At 46.3% G+C, this 20,603-nt stretch overlaps 2 protein-coding genes across 4 annotated transcripts in view; both read right to left on the reverse strand.

Annotated features, from left to right (window-relative positions):
- The window catches only part of DACT2 (dishevelled binding antagonist of beta catenin 2), a 420,082-nt gene that overhangs the window by 208,077 nt on the left and 191,402 nt on the right, over nucleotides 1–20,603 (reverse strand). The window lies entirely within an intron of this gene.
- The window catches only part of FRMD1 (FERM domain containing 1), a 41,102-nt gene continuing 27,203 nt past the window's right edge, over nucleotides 6,705–20,603 (reverse strand). Inside the window, exons 6-14 of one of the 3 annotated variants that reach the window (XM_030236191.2) lie at nucleotides 19,547–19,733; nucleotides 17,222–17,377; nucleotides 14,868–14,933; nucleotides 14,591–14,659; nucleotides 14,227–14,401; nucleotides 13,025–13,360; nucleotides 12,756–12,884; nucleotides 11,953–12,032; nucleotides 6,705–9,957 (exon numbers count right to left, since the gene is read on the reverse strand). In XM_030236191.2, the coding sequence (XP_030092051.1) occupies nucleotides 9,670–9,957; nucleotides 11,953–12,032; nucleotides 12,756–12,884; nucleotides 13,025–13,360; nucleotides 14,227–14,401; nucleotides 14,591–14,659; nucleotides 14,868–14,933; nucleotides 17,222–17,377; nucleotides 19,547–19,733 (1,486 nt within the window). In that variant the 3' untranslated portion in view covers nucleotides 6,705–9,669. The other 2 variants (XM_030236192.2, XM_050972647.1) reach the window with 2 other exon arrangements.

Raw genomic sequence — 20,603 nt, forward strand, 5'->3', positions numbered from 1 at the left:
GAGAAGGTTACACACTACAAGGCCAGGCATGGACAGCACATGGGAGTCCTGTTACAGTTACAGGGTGGTGTGGTGATGGGAAGCTTGAAGGCAAGGCAACCTCACCACAGACACAAGAAAGTAAAAGTATCCAGCCTCAAAAAAGACCAGGGACTTTTGGACACCATCTACTTCCCAAAAGGAGTAAAAGGGAAACATGGAAAATGCCACAGAGTCCTGAGGGAATGCTGATAAAGTAATGTCAGGCACGAGATAGTGGAGATGCTGTGACACTGACTCATACAAATGTTGACTCACTGACATCCTGAAAACAACCCTGGCAGATCAGATTTCATTGGCACTTAGCACCACACAGCTGAGGTCCCATCCTCATTGCTGAGATTTTGCCAGATCCTGGCCAGAGTCTCAACTTAGGCACCTGCTTTTGACAGAGTAGGTCTGAGAGCCCCCTAAAGAAGGGCCCCAGTGTCTCCCACCCACTCTCACCAAGTGGCACTGCCACCAGGTCAGTCTCTGCAAGTGTCCCACTGCTACATCCTGCTGTCCCCTTCACCCAGCTGCTCACACTGTCAGGCATTTGTGGCCCACATCCAGACAGGGCTGCTCCCAGTTTGGACTCAGCAATCACAGCACATGTGCCTTGGGAGAGGACACTGCTGGACAATTGACATGTTTGAGGCCAAGGTCCTCTGCAGCTCAAAAGACCCAGGACTGCAGAGCTGCTCTTCCATGAGAACCCCAAGTTCCAGGCAACACAAGAGCCACATATGTGATAAAATAAGGGCAATCAGGAGTAAAATAAGCCCTGGCCTAATGACACAGTGAGCACAGAAGACCTATCAAGGTCCTGCTAACTTTACTGTTGCCCTCACCCATGCCATTGCTGCCTGTAGTCCTTGCAAGTTATTCCTTACACCAGCACATCCCAGAGAAGAGTCAGCAGTTTCACCATTAGGAAACACCAGATAGGAGGAAGGTAGAAACAGCTTACAGGACACATCCCAGCAACTAATATGGCTCTTAGAGTAAACAACATTTGGAAAAGACTAGGAAGCAAACAAGCCCTACCCCCATTACCCCAGCAAGTCTCTCCTCATTTCTCTCCTGGACAGTTCATCCACAGGACCACAACACTGGAGCCTTCTGGCCACTTCTCCCAGAGCTTCTGCTGAGCTTTCTCCTACTTGGCTCTTTGCCTCAGAAAGACAGCTGATTTCCTGTGCCTTGATTGCCTTCCTCTGGAGCACCCACCTCCTGGACCTGCTACCAGCTGCAGCAAGTCAAACGCCTGAGCCACTAGGAACATTCTGTGGTCCCTGCTGTCAGGTGCAGGAGAGTGGCTTAGAAATGCCAGAAACCACTTCATGCTCCTCCACACCTGGGATGTCACCATTTCACTGTCCCTGCTGTCACCATGCCTTGCGGGGATCTCTGTTTTAACCATTTACCCTGAAATGGGAAGAAATTGTACTTGGAGCTTTGTGGGCACCTGCTTGGAGTTAGAGAGGCAGCTCTGAGCTAAGGACAGCCTTGATGAAACAGGGCCACTGTGGTGGCAGTAGCAGTCTGAGGCAGCAGCTTTGAGGAGTCTTTAAAGTTTGTTAACCTTAAAGATACTGGGTTGTCCCAGGTGTGACCTTGGAAAAAAGAAGTCTGTAAGGGCTCCTATCTGCTTCTGTTTATCCTGAAAACAGGTTAATGTTGACATTATAGCTGTAGAGCTCTCCCTAAGTTTGCTTAAGCTGCCCTATGTTTTTCCATAGTAATGGTGAAAATTTTTGAGCTCAAATGGGTTTGTGCTGAAGCAGATTAGAAAGCAATGGTTGGTACCCTCTCTGTTATTTGCAGAGCACGTGCTAAGCAAAGTCTGCTCCCACAGCAAACCCTGCTGCTCATCGCGCTGCAGGATGTGGGTATGGCTGAATGCCAGTGCTGCCAGCCAGGCTGGGCTGGGACAGGCCAGGGGCACAGCTGCACCAGGGGAGCTGTCCCCACTCCCAGTCTCAAGGCATTGTGTAAGTGTGGGCTTGGATCTAGATATTCCAAAACATAACTGTACTCAAGGCTCTCTATTGCCCTTCTGGCATGGGCTCCTTAAGCATTCCTATTGCCAAATTTTCCCTTCAGCCAGGTATGCTGCAAAGCATTCCTTGTTTTCCTTCTGACAATCTGCAGGCCTTATGCAGAAACATGATTCAGGGACCTAAGTTTCCAAAGAAAACCTAGAGCACTGCAACACCCGCACATGTGGGGACAAAGTTGGCAATACTAACTCCATCCCCTTCCCCCAGGTGCCTCGCCGGCCTTAATGCACCCACTCTGGTGAGTGGCACATCCTTCCTGACCATCCCAAGAAGAGGAGCTCCCAAAAATGCATCACATAAACTAACAGCACTTTAACATAAGAATTATGGGAGCCCTCTCTTCACATCTGACTAGAAAGACCATAGGCAGAAAGTTTGCATTAGCCACAGAAAGACCATATGGGTAGAAAACCCTCCCTGACAGCAGTAGTGGTGCACCATGTGCACCAGAGGAGAGGAGTGGGACACTGCTGGTGTCACTTGTCCTGCAAACACAGAGGGTTTAAGGATCCACTTCAGGGGACAATACTGGTAAAATCCAGGCTGGCTTCCCATGCCTCTTCCATACACCCAGAGAGCCATTTCACCCTAGAGATAAGGTGTGCAGCTCAAGAGCCAGACAGGGAAGATTTCAATACCAGTGTCAGGAAGAACAATAAACTGCATCTCAGTCCTTATTTCCAGCAGTGGGTATCTCAGAACAGGGCAAAACCTCCTCCCTCTCATCCCCAGAAGTTACATATGGATGAGAGAAAAGTACCTGGCTTCCTGCAGTGCAAGGTTTTCCTCAGGAATCTCCATCCCAATAGCCAGAGCTCTTTTGAAAGCACTTGAGTTTGAGAGGGTGCAGAGGGGAGGGGAACCCCAAAGCCTTCACTGAGCAGAAAAGCAGGGAGGAGCTGCTTTGATGCAACTCTTCCAGTCTGAAAGCCTTTGATTTGACAGAGACCCATAGTCAAGGCTTTCTTTTTCACAAGGGTGGAGAACATGGATGTGGGAATTGGTCTCCATTGCGACGATTGTCCCACAGCTCAGGCTGTTTGTCATCTGGTTGTAGCAAAGGGGCTGAATGCTTTCCATGGCTGACACAAAATGATTTTTCCTACACCGAATTTTTCCTACTGTGATTTTTCCTACTGTTACTAAAGTGGTATTTTCTACATGGTGGCTTGAGACATAAGGCTGCAGGTTGGAAAGCAGCATATACCATATCCAATTATCTCATTGCATATGAGAATGGCATTGATTGGAGAAAGAAAAACAAAGATTGATATAAATGTATTTATGAGATTTAAAATAAAAAGGTGATGTTTATATTTCCAGGAGTAAAAACAAAGCAAAATTTTAGAACACCACAGCTATGCTCTTCAATAACCCATACTCAGCTGCTCCTGCAGTCTGCCAGAAAGGATAAATATGATTTTTCATCATTACATCTCTGCAGTAGAACAACAGACTTCCCATGCAAAGCTTGCTACCTGGATCTTATTCTAACAACCACAATCTCCTTCTTGCAGAGACAAACTTAGGGTTCAGAAGGACAGATACAGCCAGTATCTGACTGGCTGACTGGCAGCATGAAAATACAGCGTGGCCATAGGCTGGAGTGTGCCCCCAAAAAATGAGCTTCAGTGCCAGCAAAGGAAGGATAGGAACTACTTTGAGCTGGGTTTACTTTATAAAATGCTGTTTGGATGAGAGAAGTGAAACAAGACCCTTTCTGTATGTTTCTCCATCATCTGCTTGCTCCCTCCAGCCCATCCCTGCTGATCAAAGGCATTCTTGCTGACACCAGACTCACCCTCTCCTGTGTTCCACTCCTGCTGAAGCCCTGCACCAGTCAGGGCTACCCAGAGTGTGCCATACCAGGAGGGTGTTTTGCAAGAGGCACTTGTGCATGTCTCCCCAAGCTGTGGGCTCAGCCACCGTGCCAGCTGCCCCTGCTCCAAATGGACTGAAGGCAAGGGCAGAAGGGCCCAGCTGAGATCAGACAGCAGCCCAAACCTAGTACTCAGCTACCCAAGGGGGCCAGGGAGCTGGAGTTGGAGGGCGGGCAAGTGATTGCAATGGCACTCAGATGTCATTAAAAATTCAGTACATCTGATTTCCTGGGTGTGCCTAAGGGAAATACCCAGTGGTGCTGCTCTGACACTGCAGAGGTTCTGCAGAAAGGAAGCTCCGTCCAAGCCGGAGAGAAAAGCCGCTTCACTGGGGGGGGTGTTTGGGGCTCCCTCACACCCGTCCTGTCTCTCACCATGGCCTGTGTGTGACACAGAAGGCGCAGAGCTGGCTCAGCACACACACACCTCCATGCTGTAGTCCCAGCTGAGATGCTGTAGTCCCAGCTACAGCATCTCAGGGTGCAGCTCCTGGGCCACTGGGACTTCTCATCCCATTAAACCCGTCTGCCTTTCTTAAACCAACTTGTCAGAGGGGGGGGGAAAGGTTCTGAATTTGTATCAGCGTTTCACAGCTAAATTACACCGGGCCAAGGATGACCAGAGGCTAAAGGTCATTAACTTTCTCCCCAGTGCACTTCGGGCGCACATCCCTCCTTGCAGGAGCTGGACCCCCGAGACCTGGAACCGCTCCATAGGCTTTTTGTGCGGCATTCAGTGAGCACCCGACGGCCACCGCTGGCTTTGGGCTCTGCTCACTCAAGTACCGATCACCCCCGGCTGCCCCGTCCCGGAGGAGACGGTCACCCTGGACCCGCAGAATGTTGACAGGAGCTGCCCGAGGTGAATCGGCACCACTTGCCCGGCCAGCTGCGGGACCCGGCCTGCCCGCAGCCCCCGGCCCGGCTCCGGCCCCGGCCCGCAGCCCGGCCGTGAGGCGGCCGCGCTCCTCGGGCGCCCCCGCCCGGCCCAGCCCTGCCGCACACCCTGCCCGGCCCTGCCTGGCCCGGCCCGGCCGCACACCCGGCCCTACCCTGCCCGGCCCGGCCCTGCCGCACACCCCGGCCCGGCCCTGCCTGGCTCGGCCCTGCCGCACACCCCGGCCCGGCCGCCTAGCTAGCCCTTGGTGCCCCGTGGCATGCCGCTGTTGCCACGGGCCGGGCAGAACCGCCATAGGACACGATGGGTCCCTTCCTCGTCTCCACGCCACAACTGGTGGGCGTCCAGGAGAGACTTAAAAGCAGGAGTCAGGTCTTAGGCACCACGAGCCCGGGAATACGCCCCGAGAAAGGGGAGGCGTCCTAGCAGGGGCTCCGAGGTAGAGACTGAGCAGACGAGGATATGGATGAGGGAAGAGAGCTGCCACAAGAAGCCTGGGCAAAGTAACTAGGAGCCACCCGACCCAGAGAGAGGAAGCACCTTGCTGGGGAACAAGGAGCTACAGCTTTCCAGTGAGAGGCTTTAGGACCAGTTCTTGCTCAAAAATGTTCAGATTTTAAAATACAGTGTCAGCCTCCAGTGTCTCAGAATTTGCTGCCAAGAAATCCATTGAAGAACTGCTCTCACCTTGCCCAAAACACCTGTGTTGTTTTACCCATCAACTTTAGCACACACCTTCAGGCCTTACCTCCATGCAGCTCCCACAGGTGGTATGCCTCAGAACAAATCCAGTGCAGTAACCACATTGTCCCCATCCCACACTGCAGCCCTTGACTGAACCCACACAGGATTTGCTGGTACCATGAGAAGCCCCATCTTCTAAGAGAGACTCATTGGTCAGCGCCAGTCCACCCTAGAGGGCAAGAAAGTGCTATTACTTGCCAAACAACAAAACAAAGAAAAGTGACCAAGTCCTTCAAATTTGGGTGACCTAATGTCGATCTGTTACTTAGTTTTATCTCCATACAAAGCTCCATGTGTAATCAAATCACCCTTTCCCAGCATTCCCAAGCCAAACTTGGATGAGTTTCTAATGTCCTTGAAAATTGGTGTACTGGAAACATAGCAAGTACTGGACAAAAATATGAAGTACAAGAAAAGAAATCTTAAGAATAGAGGCAATACTACCATACCAAAGTACATAAAAAGTAATTTTTTCCAGAGAAAAGGAAAAAAAACTCCAAAACTATTTATAAGATGCTCCCAGTGAGCAAGCTTCCTCAAGAAGAGATCCAGATAGCTCTGCAGCACTCCTTCATATATTTATGATCCAAGGAAAGAAGCCTTTCCTTTATCCATGCCAGACTCCAGGGCAGCAGGTTAGGTGACTTTGGTAGAGTGCTCTTCAGCAGCACTTTGCATCCTGTGGGCTGGCAGCTGTCCTTGGATACAGCCCCCGGAGGATGCTGACAGGATCTCTCTACCTCCTTGGGAGTTCACACACTTGGTTTTCTTGACTAACCACCAGGAGCAGCTTAACTTGTCTCTTCAGTCAGATTCAGATTGAGCGTCCTGCTGACTCCAACCTGCTCAGCTGTGTTCTTAATACCTGGCAAAGGTACCCTTTGGCATTGTGCTACCAAGAACAGCAAGGAGGAACAGGAGTTGTTGCAGTGACTGCAGTGCCTCTGGGTTTGTCATCACAAGCTGAGGTCATACGGATTAGTCTGGCAGCAAATTAATTTATACAACCCATCTCAAATGGAAGACACAGTCCTCCTTGGACACAAAAATAGCTATACAGTTACATTTTTTTCTATACATACTTTATTGCAGGTGTATATATAATTATTTATGTTTTATTTTAAACAAGAAAATCCTTTCATGGAAAGGAGAAACTTTTACCATTAAAATAGAATGATTATAACACGAGTATTTTACAAATATGTACAAATATTGGCAGCTAGTTTCTAACATCAGCTCATAAATGCTTACACACTAACAGCTACCAAACTATCAAACCCAAAAATAAGAGATCTTCTAAATCCAAACAAAAAATAAATGTATTACTAGCAGAAACAGGTGATTTTTTTTTAATATGAATACAAAAGTTGCATAATAGATATTCACAGTGCTCGTAAGATATTGATTCATTCTCAATCTATACACAAAGTGTCTGGTCTCCCCTTCATATGCATATGTCACTTACAGTACTGGAGGGAGCTGCACAGACCACAGGGAGAAGACGGTCAGACCTGTAGAGTTTGCCTTCCCTACCAGCCATGAATAAATACAAGAACTCCTCAGGAATGTACAAGGCAGTGGATGCTCATGCAAGAGTCAGTTACAGTGTTTTCAGGTATTGGTGCATTTTGTAATCAGAGGCAGCAGGATTACAGCGCTTCACCAAATCCTTTGGATGCCTGCTAACTGCAAAACCAGAACAGTGAGCTGCCTGGTGGCAATAAACATTTCTGTGATGTGGTTAGGCTGAAGCAGATAAGGATGTGATTGTCTTTGAGAGAAGTGTGCAGATGGTACACACACATTTTATGACCCTTTTCCAAACAACTATACCCACTGAATTTTGACCTTTTTTTTTCCTGCTAACAACCATTCCCAGAACCACAAGTAGCTGTACATCTACATGGGTGGGAGAGCAACAGGTTAGTGGGGCTTTCACTCCAGACCTCCCCCTCACGTTTCTCCATGGACAGGCACTGCTGCAGTAAGAGCCATCCCTCCAGCTCCATGGTGGCTGCAAGAGTAAGGCTGCTGCATTGCTGCAAGGCTGCTGCCTGTTGTACAGCCACTGGCCTCCTGGATCCTGGCCATGCCTATCTCCTGTGGCTTATGGCCAAAGAGGACCCAGGTAACAGGGAGTGACTGACAGAGGGAGGCTTGACTGAACTGTTCGAGAGCAGCCAACCAGATTTCCTTTACCCATTTAGATCCATTTAGAAGAATTTATTTTGGATGCAGTAAACATACCTCAAATACTTTGCAAAGGCATTTTGGCTTTGTTTGGAAGAAAGGAGCAGAGGCTACAGTGAACACACAGCTCCTAATTGTTCATTACAACAAGAAAGAACAGTGTGATCAAAGAGGGCACAGTCAATTTTAAGTCATGGCTACAGTGCATGCAGCTTGGGTTTGGTGCTGGATTCATCTCAGAGGATGTAGAGCAGCTGGTCCCACTTCAGTGAATGCAGATGCACTTGCATGGCCTGTCTCTACATGGCATTCACACAGAAGTGGCAAGATGATGGACTTCAAGGATTTGCTACTTTAATGACTTATGGGAATGCAATTTACCAGACAACTACTGAGCTTGCATGCCTACCATCAAAGCAGCAGCTCACACCTTCCTTGTCATAGTCTGGCTTCCTTCCTTTCCCGAATTAGGCTATCTTCAGCTTTTGATAACCAACACTGCACAACACACACTTCTCCAACCAGAAGAACAGTATTCCTTTCCTTCTAGAGTTTACCAGAACACACCTAAATGGCTGTCAAAAGCTGGGCACAAAGCTTGGCCTTCAAGTACAAGCCTCCCAGTGCTGGGAATTGATGAGGGGAGGAAACCAAACATGTATTTATTTGCATGTAACAAGGTAATAGGATGTTTTCCACACCAAACACTTGAATCAAACAGCATAATTATGATTATTTCCCTAGTGGGAGCCAGCACAGCCAGATCGACCACTCTCAAGGTCACCAAAACAAGTACCCTTGGTCTGGCACACAAACACCCTACACCTCCACCATCATCAGCCCTGCAGTGCCACACACACATATTTGCATGACCTATCCATGACTAAGTAGGACACAGTCACTCTGTCTGTCCTTGCAAAGTGACTTTCTCCAGTCCTTACTTGCCTCCTAAGCAAAGGGAAAATCTAAGGAACAGATTTATTAAAAACAAATAAAAGAACAGCATTAAAGTATGAATCAAAGTAAGGGGTGATCATGCCTGGACAAATTCTCCAGTCACACTCCTCTCTTCAAAAGCCCATCAATTAATGCTCCTGCCCTCTGTACTCTCAGAAGCAGCTAAATAATTTGCTTTATCTCCTCCCTATCTCCCCAAGGATATAATGCCAATCTGCATCACAGCAGTAGTAGACAGCTGACAGTCAGTTTCATTTGTTGCAATAAAGAAAAAAAAAAAAAAAAAAAAAAGACCACACATTGTATTTGGCTGGATGCTTACAACAAAATAACAACAACAAAAGAAGAAACTCCTGGCAGAGCAGGTCTTGCTCCCAGTGCAGGGAATAAGCAACTTGGGTTCATTACAACTGAAACAGGCCAGACACTTCCATACACAGCCCTCCAAATGTGCTAAGAGTATATCCTGGCCTGACAGCCATTGGCAATATTGCAACAGCACAAACTGAGGACAAACTATCTGTACACTAAAATTAAGAGAGATGGACCACAAGAGAAAGGTAGGAACATGACAAACTAAATTTCTGATTAATCCATTTAGACAAAGTTTGCTTTACTAGCTCAGTGTCAGTTTTGGTCCACTGTTTTTTGGTTTATGTTGGTTGTATCCCTTCCAAGGGTGCAGGCCACTTCCACTTTCTGTTCACACAGACACTACCAATGCCAGTGTTAAGTGCTACACTCCAGCTGATTTGCCCTGTAGCCAGGTCTGCAGAAGTGATGACACTTAGTGATACAGAGGTGAATAACAAAGCTGCTCACCATCTCCTGCAAGAACCAGAGTGACATCACACGTGTTAATGAGGTATATATTGCCATGATGAGCTGTTTCCTGGTATGGAAGAGCTCCAATCTCATTACACCACAAACTCCTCTGGGAGCTGGTCCTCTCCCAGAAGATCCAAGGACAGGCAGTTCATGGATCGCTTCCCGTAAAGGGCAGACTTGGTTTTGCAGTCCGCTGTGGAATACACGCAGCCATAGACAGACAGCTTATCCTCGAGGCTGCAGCCGAAGGTGTAGCTGTGGGATGTGTCTGAAGACAGCGTGGCACTTAGCGAAGGGTGCCGGCGCTGGTACAAGCGGATGTCATCCAAACTCTGGCTGTGCTGCTCCATGCAGCTCGGGCTTTTGGGTGATCTCACCTGCCAGTTCAGCAAGACACACACGAATAAAAACAATGAGCTCAGACACAGCCTAAGGATGTTGGCTATGCTAAAAGTTTCTCAAAATTGTTCTTCCCCACTTTCAAAAGAGCCCCACCAGCCTTCTGAAAGATGTTGGCTTAAAGAAGGAGCTGTGAACAATTCAAAAATGACAAGTGCATTAAGCTGCCATGCCATGTTGAGCTGGATCGTGATCTGTCTGCCCTGTGTCCTCAAGTGTCCAGTACAATGGATGAAACACTTGACAGATACTGACACCTGAATGACCTTGCACTTCTTGGCAGACCCAAGCAGTTGTCCTCAAATGGACAAAGTGCACTTAACAAAAAACTACCCCAAGTGCTCAAACACATTAAGTCTAATGAGCTGAAAGGAAGGTTCAGAAGGCAACCATGCAAACTAATGGGTTACAGTGTCCAGTAATTGCCACAAACAGTTTCATCTACATAACGCTGTTCCATAAAGAGCGGGAGCAAATCAGCAGTAATTCCCAGAGGCACCATCTTGCTACACAAGCCTCTGTGAAGAAATTATTGACCATTTGAGAGTATTTCCAGCTTCAACACTTGTATTTTCTTCTTGCTCTGCCTCTTTAATAATCATCTGTTAAATGCTAATATTAAGGCTAATTTCAAAAATATTATTTTGAAACCAAGACACTTCTGTTTGCACCACAGAAAACTTACTCCCAGTATAATTCCACTCCCTGCCATAGGAGGGGAATTAAAAAACTACCCTGATGAAATCCTGTTCTGGCTCAGTTGTACTCCCAGAAACAGGAATATGTTGCACTGCCTGGTCAATGCTAAGGAAACCTTGCAGCATTTAGTTACATGGCCTTGTAAGGAATATTTTGATTGTTTTCTAAGGAGCCACCAAGTATGTGATGCACTAAAGTGGCAGCCAGGTCTTTGTAATCATATAGACAGTCCTGACAGTCCTGTATAAAACAGATGTAAGCATGGTAACAGCAATAACTTTAAAAACATTACAGCTTTAAGCAAGATGCCCACTTCCAGCCAGGAGCTCTTAGGTTTTCCACTCAAATAGAGGAATAAATTCATTATTATTTGTACTGTATGGTATTTAGCTTTGGAAAAAAATAACGAAGATTCTGTTCAAATCTCCTACAGCATTTTATGGAATATTTTGCTGATAAATGAAAATTTCTTATCATTTTTGATTGGGTCCAGAAAGAAAGATGGAAAATTAAAAACAAAGTTCTAAGAAGTGATTTAAATCCTTGTTAAGAGTTTTAGAACTCTCTCAGCAGATAAGGTAACTTTGGATTAAGAGAGGGAAGAAAGGGTAGAGGTGGTTTTTTGGTTTGTTTGGTTGAGGTTTTTTTCAAAAACCACATTTTTACCCCAGTGGGTACAGCTATACTTTGAAAAGAAGTCTTAAAAAGACATTTTAATAAGCTTCTTCCAAATATATCTTCTTCTGTGACGTACTTTACCATATATAGTTTCCCTTTGTCGAGTGTTTGGTGAAAAGAAAACCTTGACAACAAAGACTTCAGTACACACAGACTATAATCACACAAATGATATAACAACTAGGGCTTGAGCATCTGGTTTTGCTCTGATGTAAGCTACTTCTGGCTTCAAGATGATTAAGTTTGCAACTCACATCCAAACTGCATAGATGGTCTTTGCTCTGTATTGCACTGAAAATTTTGAAGTGGTTGATCTTCCATGTCTCATCCAGAAGACTAAGGTAGATAATAACTGGTTTGCATGATCTCCCTGTTGATTGCTCCAAACCTTTCTATACTATTCTGACCCCAAATGCTGCTCTTATCCTATTCCTGAGAGCAGAGCTGACCAGCAGCAGCTGGTTTTGATTACACCATGTAAAAATCAGTCAAATCCAAAGTAATTCATGTGTCCTGATTTACAGCTGTCTCCATTACACTAGACCTCGGTTCAATGCCCACAGACAGACCCTCCTGCTGAGCAACCTCTCCCTTACCTGGTGAAGGGATTCCACGCTTTGGCCTCTCATTTTGATCAGTGTGACTTGCACCACAGACAGAGGTTCCTGGTTTATAGCTGCAAAGGAGAAGCAGGAAGTGAAAAGCATTGCAAGTTGAGGTTTTGTGGGCAATAGAAAAAGGAAGTTGTTCTCACAGGCCACAAAGAGTGACAAATAGTGTCCTCTTAAGACAAATATACATCATTAAGCACTCTCAATGCTCCAGGAGTTTTGTTCCCAAGTACTCATATTTGGCCCTAATGATCAACATTTGAAAACTTTCAAGGAAACACTTTCTTGCCAACTTGTCCCATTTTTTAGCCTTCTTGCTGTATATAAAGGCTGTATATATTAAGGCCAGACAGCTCCTGCATAACCCTGTTGCCTAGCATTCCCTGTATCACAAGCCACAAAATTTTACCTAAGAATTCCTGTGACCATCCCATTATTCTGTGGTTGAGCCCCTTGGCTGTTTTGTGGCATACGAGATATTAAAGCATATTCCTTCCCTACAAAAGGTTTACCTCAATTATCTTTTTGTCATTAACTGAATATAAGCTTGGCACATTTAGAGAAGGGAGACTTTGAGGAGCACAGAGGAGAGCAGCCCTGTACATACAGTAAGAATGCTAGCCTGTAAACTCTAGATGAGCTGCCTGCAAATCCTGTTGCAGTAGGGCAGTAAATAGCACTGGCAGCTGTTAAGAAGGAGATAAAAGAGTTTTTGTAGATCCCTCAGATTGTGCCTATTGCTAGAGCCTTAAAGAACAGCATTGAGCAGCAGCAGAAAGCCATCTCACCTTGGCAGCTAGCAGCATCTAGAGGCAGGGATTCAACAGATTCTCCCACAGTGGCCTCCTCTAACTGGTCTCCCTCTAAAGGCTCATCTACAGGCATCTCCTCTGGCTCATCTACTGCCAGCTCAAGCTCTAGGAGGAAGAGAGCAGCAGGAGAATGGTTAGCATTACACTTGTGCTCCAAGCTGCTGTACAGTCTCTTACTCCCTGCCCTCCTGCAGGAAAAGACAAAAGTTGGCTTAGAAGTTGCTGCACATGTCCAAATTCTTTACCATCATCCTGAGCGTCATCTTCAGCTCGCCCTTTGCTGCCACTGTCAATGCCAGAGCTACCGTAGCTGATGGTTGAGCTGCAGGATTTCTCTTTCCTGTGCACGCGGTCAATGCTGAAGGGCTCATCCACCGACATTTCCACAGACACGCGGTGCCTGGAGTCAGCCTCGATGCCCGAGGTGTGGGAGCTGCCGTGACTCCCCGTGGACTGGCGCGAGAGGCGGTTATCCCTGCGGCTGCCCCCGCTGCTCCCGCTGCCACGGGAGTTCTTGTCACACGGGTCCAGGTCCATGTCTAGAGTGTCACTGATATAGGACTCCCGGTAGCGCTTCTTCTCTGAGGGAAAAAACAGCGAGAACTTTAAGGAAGGGTAACAAAATATATTCAGGAAGTTCTGTTGGCATCAGCCAACAACTAAGAAACAACTGCTGCAGCTACTGAACAAATAGAGGGATAGCTTTGTATTTTGTTTGCTCAACAGATGGATGCTCAGGTGGTTGTAAAAGAATTACTCATACTTGCAGTAAACCCAGCATCTCCTAAATTAGAACAAGCAGGTAGAGGCAGTTATGATACAGAAAACAGCAGGTTTCAGAGCGAAGGTCAATAACACCAAAGCAAAACAAAAGCAAACAAAAAAAGGGAATTACTTAGTGAAATTTGGTGCTCAATCTTTAAAATCAGATGCGCTGATTGGTTCTTGAAATACCCACCACTACATGAAGTCAGCTAAGAACAAGATTCCTGTGGCTGGTATTTAGTAGTTATTTCTTCCATGGCATGTATGTGCTGAGGGTGTTTGAGAAATCCATGTGACACTAACAGACACAAAACAACCGAGGGCTTTTGCCCACAGGCACTTGATCAGTGAGCCTTTCTACAGGTGACTGGCACTGGTGTCACCCACACTGCTCAAGGCCACTGCTGTAATCCCACTGAAGGGAAAGACAGAAACCACTTCAGAGGAGATATCCCTCTACTGCTATCACATAAACACGCTTTCCGATCACAGTCAACAATGTGGGAGCCACAATTACTTCTTAGGAATGGACTTGAAACGTACCTAACACCTCTCCTTCTACCACTGGCTCTCCAATAAGGTAGAAACACCATTAATTAGATGAGAGTAGGCACCATAAAACAACAGAAGAGACTAACACGCTGTACTCTTACTAAACTCACTTGGGTGTTCCCTAACATACCTTCAGCCTCCTCCAGCTTTTGGATCTGCTTCAAAACTGGCTGAATATTCAGAAAGAGCCGGTGGCTGTTGCTGAGTAGCTGCAGCAAATGGCGTGACCTGAAGGGGCAACCCGTGTAGTAAACCAGTTTCCGTGCAGAGGGCAAACCATCTGGCTGGATTTCAAATTTTTTCCCCTGCACAAAGAGGAAAGATGCCAAAGAAATGAGCAGGAGCACATTTTCAGCCACACAGCTACCAGAGATAGCTGTGGTCTCGTGCACGCAAGTGACAGGACGTGACGACGCAGCACAGGCAGGCTGACAGCTTTGCCACATCCCAGGCTGGCAGCCACAGACAGACGGCCTCCATTCCATCATACTCACCAGGAAGGCCAGCTTCCCAATGTGTGACCAGGGAAAGTCGTAGAGGAGCTGGCGAACGTGATTCACCTCCTGCAACACATCAAACTCAGAGTGACACAGGGACTGGCAGGTACAGGGTGGAATCAGCGATGTGCAAAGAATTTGCAAACAACCAAGAATTTGAGATATGTGGAGCCTGGGGTTTGCAGGGGAGGCAGAGGAGCCACGGTGAGGGGGGAGGACATGGAACTGGGCAGAGTTAATGCTACACCAGAAGGCTTTCATAGCAGTCTGTTACCTGATAGATGTGCATTCCTCTCAGGGTCAGGCCCAGGATAACTGTCGGTCGATCCTCCTTCTTATCCTAAAAGAACAGAAGAGTCAAAGGTTAATCTACAAAGACCACGCTCTTGTTCTGGCACCTACTGCAGGAGAGGTAGCAGGACTCATCACACAGATGCCATCAGCTCATTTGGTTTTTATTATGTTTGTAAAGTGCACCTTGCCTTGTTGACCCCTGAAATACCTACACCTAAAATCCCCTCATGCTGGGAGGCTCAGGCATTTCACCAGCATATGTTCTAGCTGTCCTGGACAGGGAATCCTGTAGCTTTAGTGATTTGAGAATATGGACAATTACTGTTCTCAGGGGTACCTTGTAACCTCTCTTGTAACCATGTGCTCTCTTGATGTGCTTCTCCCCATGAACATGCACTCTTGCTCTCCAGGTGACAGAGAGCCCAAAACAGAAGGGAAACCCATTCCCCTCTCCTTGCCACAGTACTGCTGTTCCCATCCAGGGATTTGCTAGATCTTAAGTAGCTTTTGGCTGGGGCGAAGCTAATCAATGCCCAGTTATTGGGACTTTCATTCTAACATTCAATCTGGTGTTGGGAGTAGGTGGTTTTACATGAGTTTTATTACCTGCGTTGAAATACTGTCTTTTAACTCCTGCTGCATCTTGATATGACATACTTGGTCTCTATTCATATTCTTTTGCTTGAAGACCAAAAATGTCATAAGCTAATTCTTTCAGCCTCTCCTAACACAACAGACTTAGGGAGGGGAGCACATGCATTTTTTTTGTTAGGAGGAAAAGGAGAAAGAAAATTTGGAGGTAAAAATGTATGGGCTCACGAAGCTCAAACTTTATGTCACAACTCATCTTTATTTATGTCTCTCCTCATCTGGCTTGCAAGATACAAGCTTTATGCCATCACATTACCCCACCCTTTGTCCCTGGTACCATCTCTGTCTTCAGCTCAAAGTAAGAAATAATAAGAAATAATAAGAAATATTTTCTGCCTCCTAAGGACAAAGAGCTTTGCAAATCAGTATTGGTCTGTATGAGAGATAGGGGGTGTGTTGTGTTTTCTTTAGCTCCCAACCTCAGCAGAAGCCATGAGGAGGGTGTTAAGAGTGACTGCTTTTGAAATCTCAGGGCAACCAGCCCACCAACATGTTCACCAACTCCTCTGCTCTTGCTCAGGTGATCTGTGACCCAAGTGTCACCTAGGAGGAGCATCTCTCACCACAAAATGAGATAACTGTCTCACACAGCAGGAATAGGACTCTATTAAGGATCAAACGACACATGGAAGAGTACATGGTGCGTGAATTCCAAGTCGACCAGGAATTTAAATATTAAGAGCAACCAATTTCACAGCCTTGATGCTTTTGGATATAAAATGTATCATGTCCTGCCAGCTGGATTTCTTATGGCATTCAATTGTAACTAACTCTCTCATGACTGCATCAGTAACAGCATTAAGAATCAAAACAGAGAACAGAAAAGAGGTAGGTGAGCGTCTTTTGTTTGCAAGCAACTAAGCCTGGACTACTGATCAAAACTTATTTTCCTCTAAAAAATGCACATTTTTTCAGTAACTAGAGCTGTTAGATATGTTCAGAGGACATGTATACTTCCCAGACATAACTGACACTGAGCACAAAAACCCGAAAAGTTTAATTATGAGTCTGACAGAGGAGTGTATCTCCATTTGGAAAAAATCCCAAGCCATTCCTAATTGCATAGGCAGGTTTCACTCACCTAAGTGGAAGGGAAAGCTTTTCATTAGTCCCATTTCTAGATCTAAACACTCAGCATGTGAAAATGAAGCACCTTATGTTTAAGCAGGTTTGGGGAAGGAGTCTAACAAGCAATAATTCAGGAATCCAAAACTGCCAAGAAAAGCATACAGCTGAAAAAACACCAAACACTCTGGCAGGGTTGGAGAAGGAATGGGATACAAAAGTTGGAATGACTCAGTGTCACCTTCAGTTGTTACACGACATTTGTGTGAAAGCTGGCTGACCTCTTGTCATAATTTCAATGAACTACAACAAGAAAAAAAAGAGGCTTCATTGATTTCCCTGGTGCAATTCTACTGACAGTCAGGAACAAATATGAAGTTTTGCCATTCCTGTGGCCAGTTTCTTGGCTGAGGAACAAAACTAAATTCCATCTACATCTGTATATTGGCGATGGATTTGTTTGTGGGGACAGCCCTCATTTGGCTGAGCATTTTAGATTTGTTTGGCCTCTCTGAATCAGAGGCAACCGTCTCCCAAACAAACGGAAAGAGAAAAATTCCATGGTGCACTCAATTAATGATGGGAGAGAAGTTCAAAATAAGAAGCTCTTTGTTTAACCTTCTGCAGCCTGTAGAAGTGGACAGGCACATCTTCCAGCAGGCAGGACTCCTTAATGAACTTCAGAACGGCTTCCTTAGCGCTCAGCCCTTGCTGTTCTCGGTGCATCTCTGGGGCATGTTTCAAGATGTAGTCGCTCCCCCTCTTTGCAATTATCTAAACCGCAAAGAAAACAAACAGGTCAGCAACTCTTCAGCAATGCCCATGAGAGGCAGCTGTGATCAACAGCAAAGCAGTGGCTGGAGGTGGAGGAGGTTCATATATTCCCTCAAGATGTTGGTCTGTGTTTGCCTCTGCCTCCCTGGAGGATAAGCATTTAAAGCAGCCCAGATGACGCTGATGTCTCCAAACAGATCCTAGTGGCAAAACTGTAACAGACCAAGACTACAGAGGTCATGTCAGCTCTTTTCACTTTTAAGTATTGGAATTAGTTTTCCTAACTCTTGGCATCCATAAATGTTTATGGGCAGATAACAAATACTCCTCTGCATGCCAGCACAATCAGCAGCAACATCTCTGAAGAGGCAGAAATACTAGGTTTTCCTTTTAAGACCAGAAACTACACATTAGGCTTATTTAGCATTTCCATTCTCAAAGGGTGGATAACACTATCTCAAGGTATTTTTTTATCTATTAGGAGTGGTTGGCAAGCACGCACGTGGCTTCACTAAGCAGTAGAAAAATAACCTGCCCTGGGCCTTTTGCTCCTGCCCTGCAAGTGCCCAGTTCCCATGTTTGCCCACATGCCCTCTCCATACAAGGCTACCGGGCAGCTCAGCCCTCTCCCATACTTAACTGGTTCCTTTCAGGCTGTGAGTGGCAGTGACAGGTAAGAGGGATGATTGGCTGAATTCACTTCCCAACATCCCCCACCACCAGGGGCATTTAAAACTAGATTGCACCAGGTACCTGAGAACATCTGCCAGAAACAACCTGTCGTGGCTCAAACCAACCAGACACCATCACCACCCAGTTCCACTTACATTGAATATTAAAGCCCTTGCTTATTCTGTTTGCTAACACCTCTGCATGCCCTGCCACATTGGTTGCCCTCCCACAAGGAAGGCTGGCTTTGGTGGAGGACAATACTGATGCCATCAGCTGTGCAGCATCAGCAGAAAGAGATGTGCCAGCTCCATGGTTCAAAGCTGGGTGGGTCAGCCCAGGGCAGCAGTGCCTCTCCTCACTGGCACGAGACTTGGGGCAGTCCTTGGCCAAATGATATGAAGCACGTGCTGAAGGAAGTGATTGCGTTGGAGGAGGAGATTGCTCCCCAGGGGCAGGGAGAGAAGCGTCCCCATGCCTGCCAGATTTTGCTGTTTGTAATGATGTAATAAATCACCCGCATACTTGCTTGGGGTTGTGGCTCAGTGCAGGTGAGCAACAGTCTGTGATAAGCCCTTTAATTGCCTCAGAAAGTAGCACACAAGACCCACCATATCCAGCCCTTTGTTAGCTACCTCCTGACAGGTACCCCGTAACAAGGAATGGTGTGGGATGAGGGCCTGTTGTCTGGGAGAAAGGCACACTGCTGCACAGCAAGGCAGGCAGGCTAGGATTTGTGCATAGAAGAGACTATCGGTCTTCAAGACAAGTCCTGCCACTGATCTGAACCTTCTCCCCAAAGCAGAGGACAATGCCATCTTACAGGGGAGATGCAACTTGCCTGGGACAAGCAGCCAACTAACAAAGTCTTAGCTAATTTGCCTTCATTTGACAATTAAATCAATTCTTGGTTCTAAGTCCTGAAGGGCACAAGTCACATGCTTATAAACAAACATGCAAATGCTTTCTCTTTCCTCTTACTGCACTTGAGGCAGAGATTAATGACAAAGCAAGCACCAGAGGCACTGCACAGCAGTATTACCCTGTAGGGTTTGGATCTCTCCATCCCTGAGGCAAAAATTACAGAGAGGAGAACAAAGGGAAATAGACTTGGCTTTGCAGCCCCGAGGTTTTCTGGAGAGCTTGGGTTGTGCAGATCTTGCTGATGTACCACTGGAAACACACAACCCTTTAAGCCATAGAAGAATTAAACAAAGACATCTGCACTGTCAGACTTATTCATGCGACACCAATACATGCCATTACCAAGGAAGGATGTATCACCCATCTCACTGATGAGTGAGCCCAGGAACGTGCACCTACATCCAGTGGAAGGACAAGAGATCTCTCCTGAGGGACCTTCAGGGTGATACTCTACCCATCTGTCTGATCATTTCAGTGGGAGATGGGGAAGTTGCATGGCTGCAGTTAGGTACCACCTTGGCATAGCTCCTGCAACATGCATGATCTGTTGACAGAAAAGTTTCCCCCAAAACTTACCCATTGTGGGAAATAAGCCTGAGGTTCAAAATATTTGCCAGCATGGACCTTCTCTCTGTAGTTGCCCAAGTCCGCCTGTAAGCTGTAGGCAGCCAGCAAGAAGTAGATTTCTTCTTTGTGGTTGCAATGAGACATAAGTACTTGCTCTTTGAGATGGCAGTAGTAGAGCTGCCGTGCCACCTTATCGCTGCAAGACAAAGGCAAATTTACTTCAAGAACAAAGTTCAGATAAGGCCCCTCAAAAACATCATCCTGCTGAGAAGGGGGATTAAAGTTTGACACGTCTGATGTGTGCCAATGCCACCCTGATACAGTTGTGTGTATAAGGAGCACCAAACCAAGATCAAGGTCTTCTCCCACTAAGTGTTGTACAAACACAAGAAATGGTAGCTTCTACCTTGAGTAGCATGAGATCTAAGAACTTAGGGCAGAAGGTAGATGAAAGAAAAATCACATCACACCTGTTTTGGAGACTGACTGTAATCAAGCACTTCTGTTTCCCTGGAAAGCTTGTAGCAGCCAGGAGAGTCAACTCCCTTGGACTCCCAGTAGTCCTGTTTCTTGCACACCTGTCCTCCTTTTCCCTCTAAACTTGGCACTGCTTTTTGTTTCACCTTGCCTTAGGCTCATGATAGTTCTTAACAGCTAATTCCCTGCAAGGTAGATCAAAAGACATGGGAGCCCTGGGCTTGTTTCTGTTTTCTTCCTCAAGCTGCTAAACAGGGATTGTCTGATAAGGAATTACTATGGCATAGCCTTGATAACCCACACACCCCCTGCCCTCAGAGATCATGGGAAGCAGGCTGCTGACATGTGCATGTAGATGAGGTGCTGGATATGACAGTCTGCTTGTAGAAGTGTGAAAGTATAGTTTGAAGGGGCCAGATAACTATTTCTGCATGGCTCTACAAACCTCTCCAATTAAACTCCTAGTGCAAGAGAAATATGCCTGTGATGGTGGAGGATACGTAACTCTGAAGTGGCAGAATGGTATGTAATCTCTCTTTGTAAAAAAAGGCAAAATGAAACAAAAACTTTTATCAGCCAGACAGACTCC

Source organism: Serinus canaria, chromosome 3, assembly GCF_022539315.1.
Source record: "Serinus canaria isolate serCan28SL12 chromosome 3, serCan2020, whole genome shotgun sequence".
NCBI lineage: Eukaryota > Metazoa > Chordata > Aves > Passeriformes > Fringillidae > Serinus > Serinus canaria.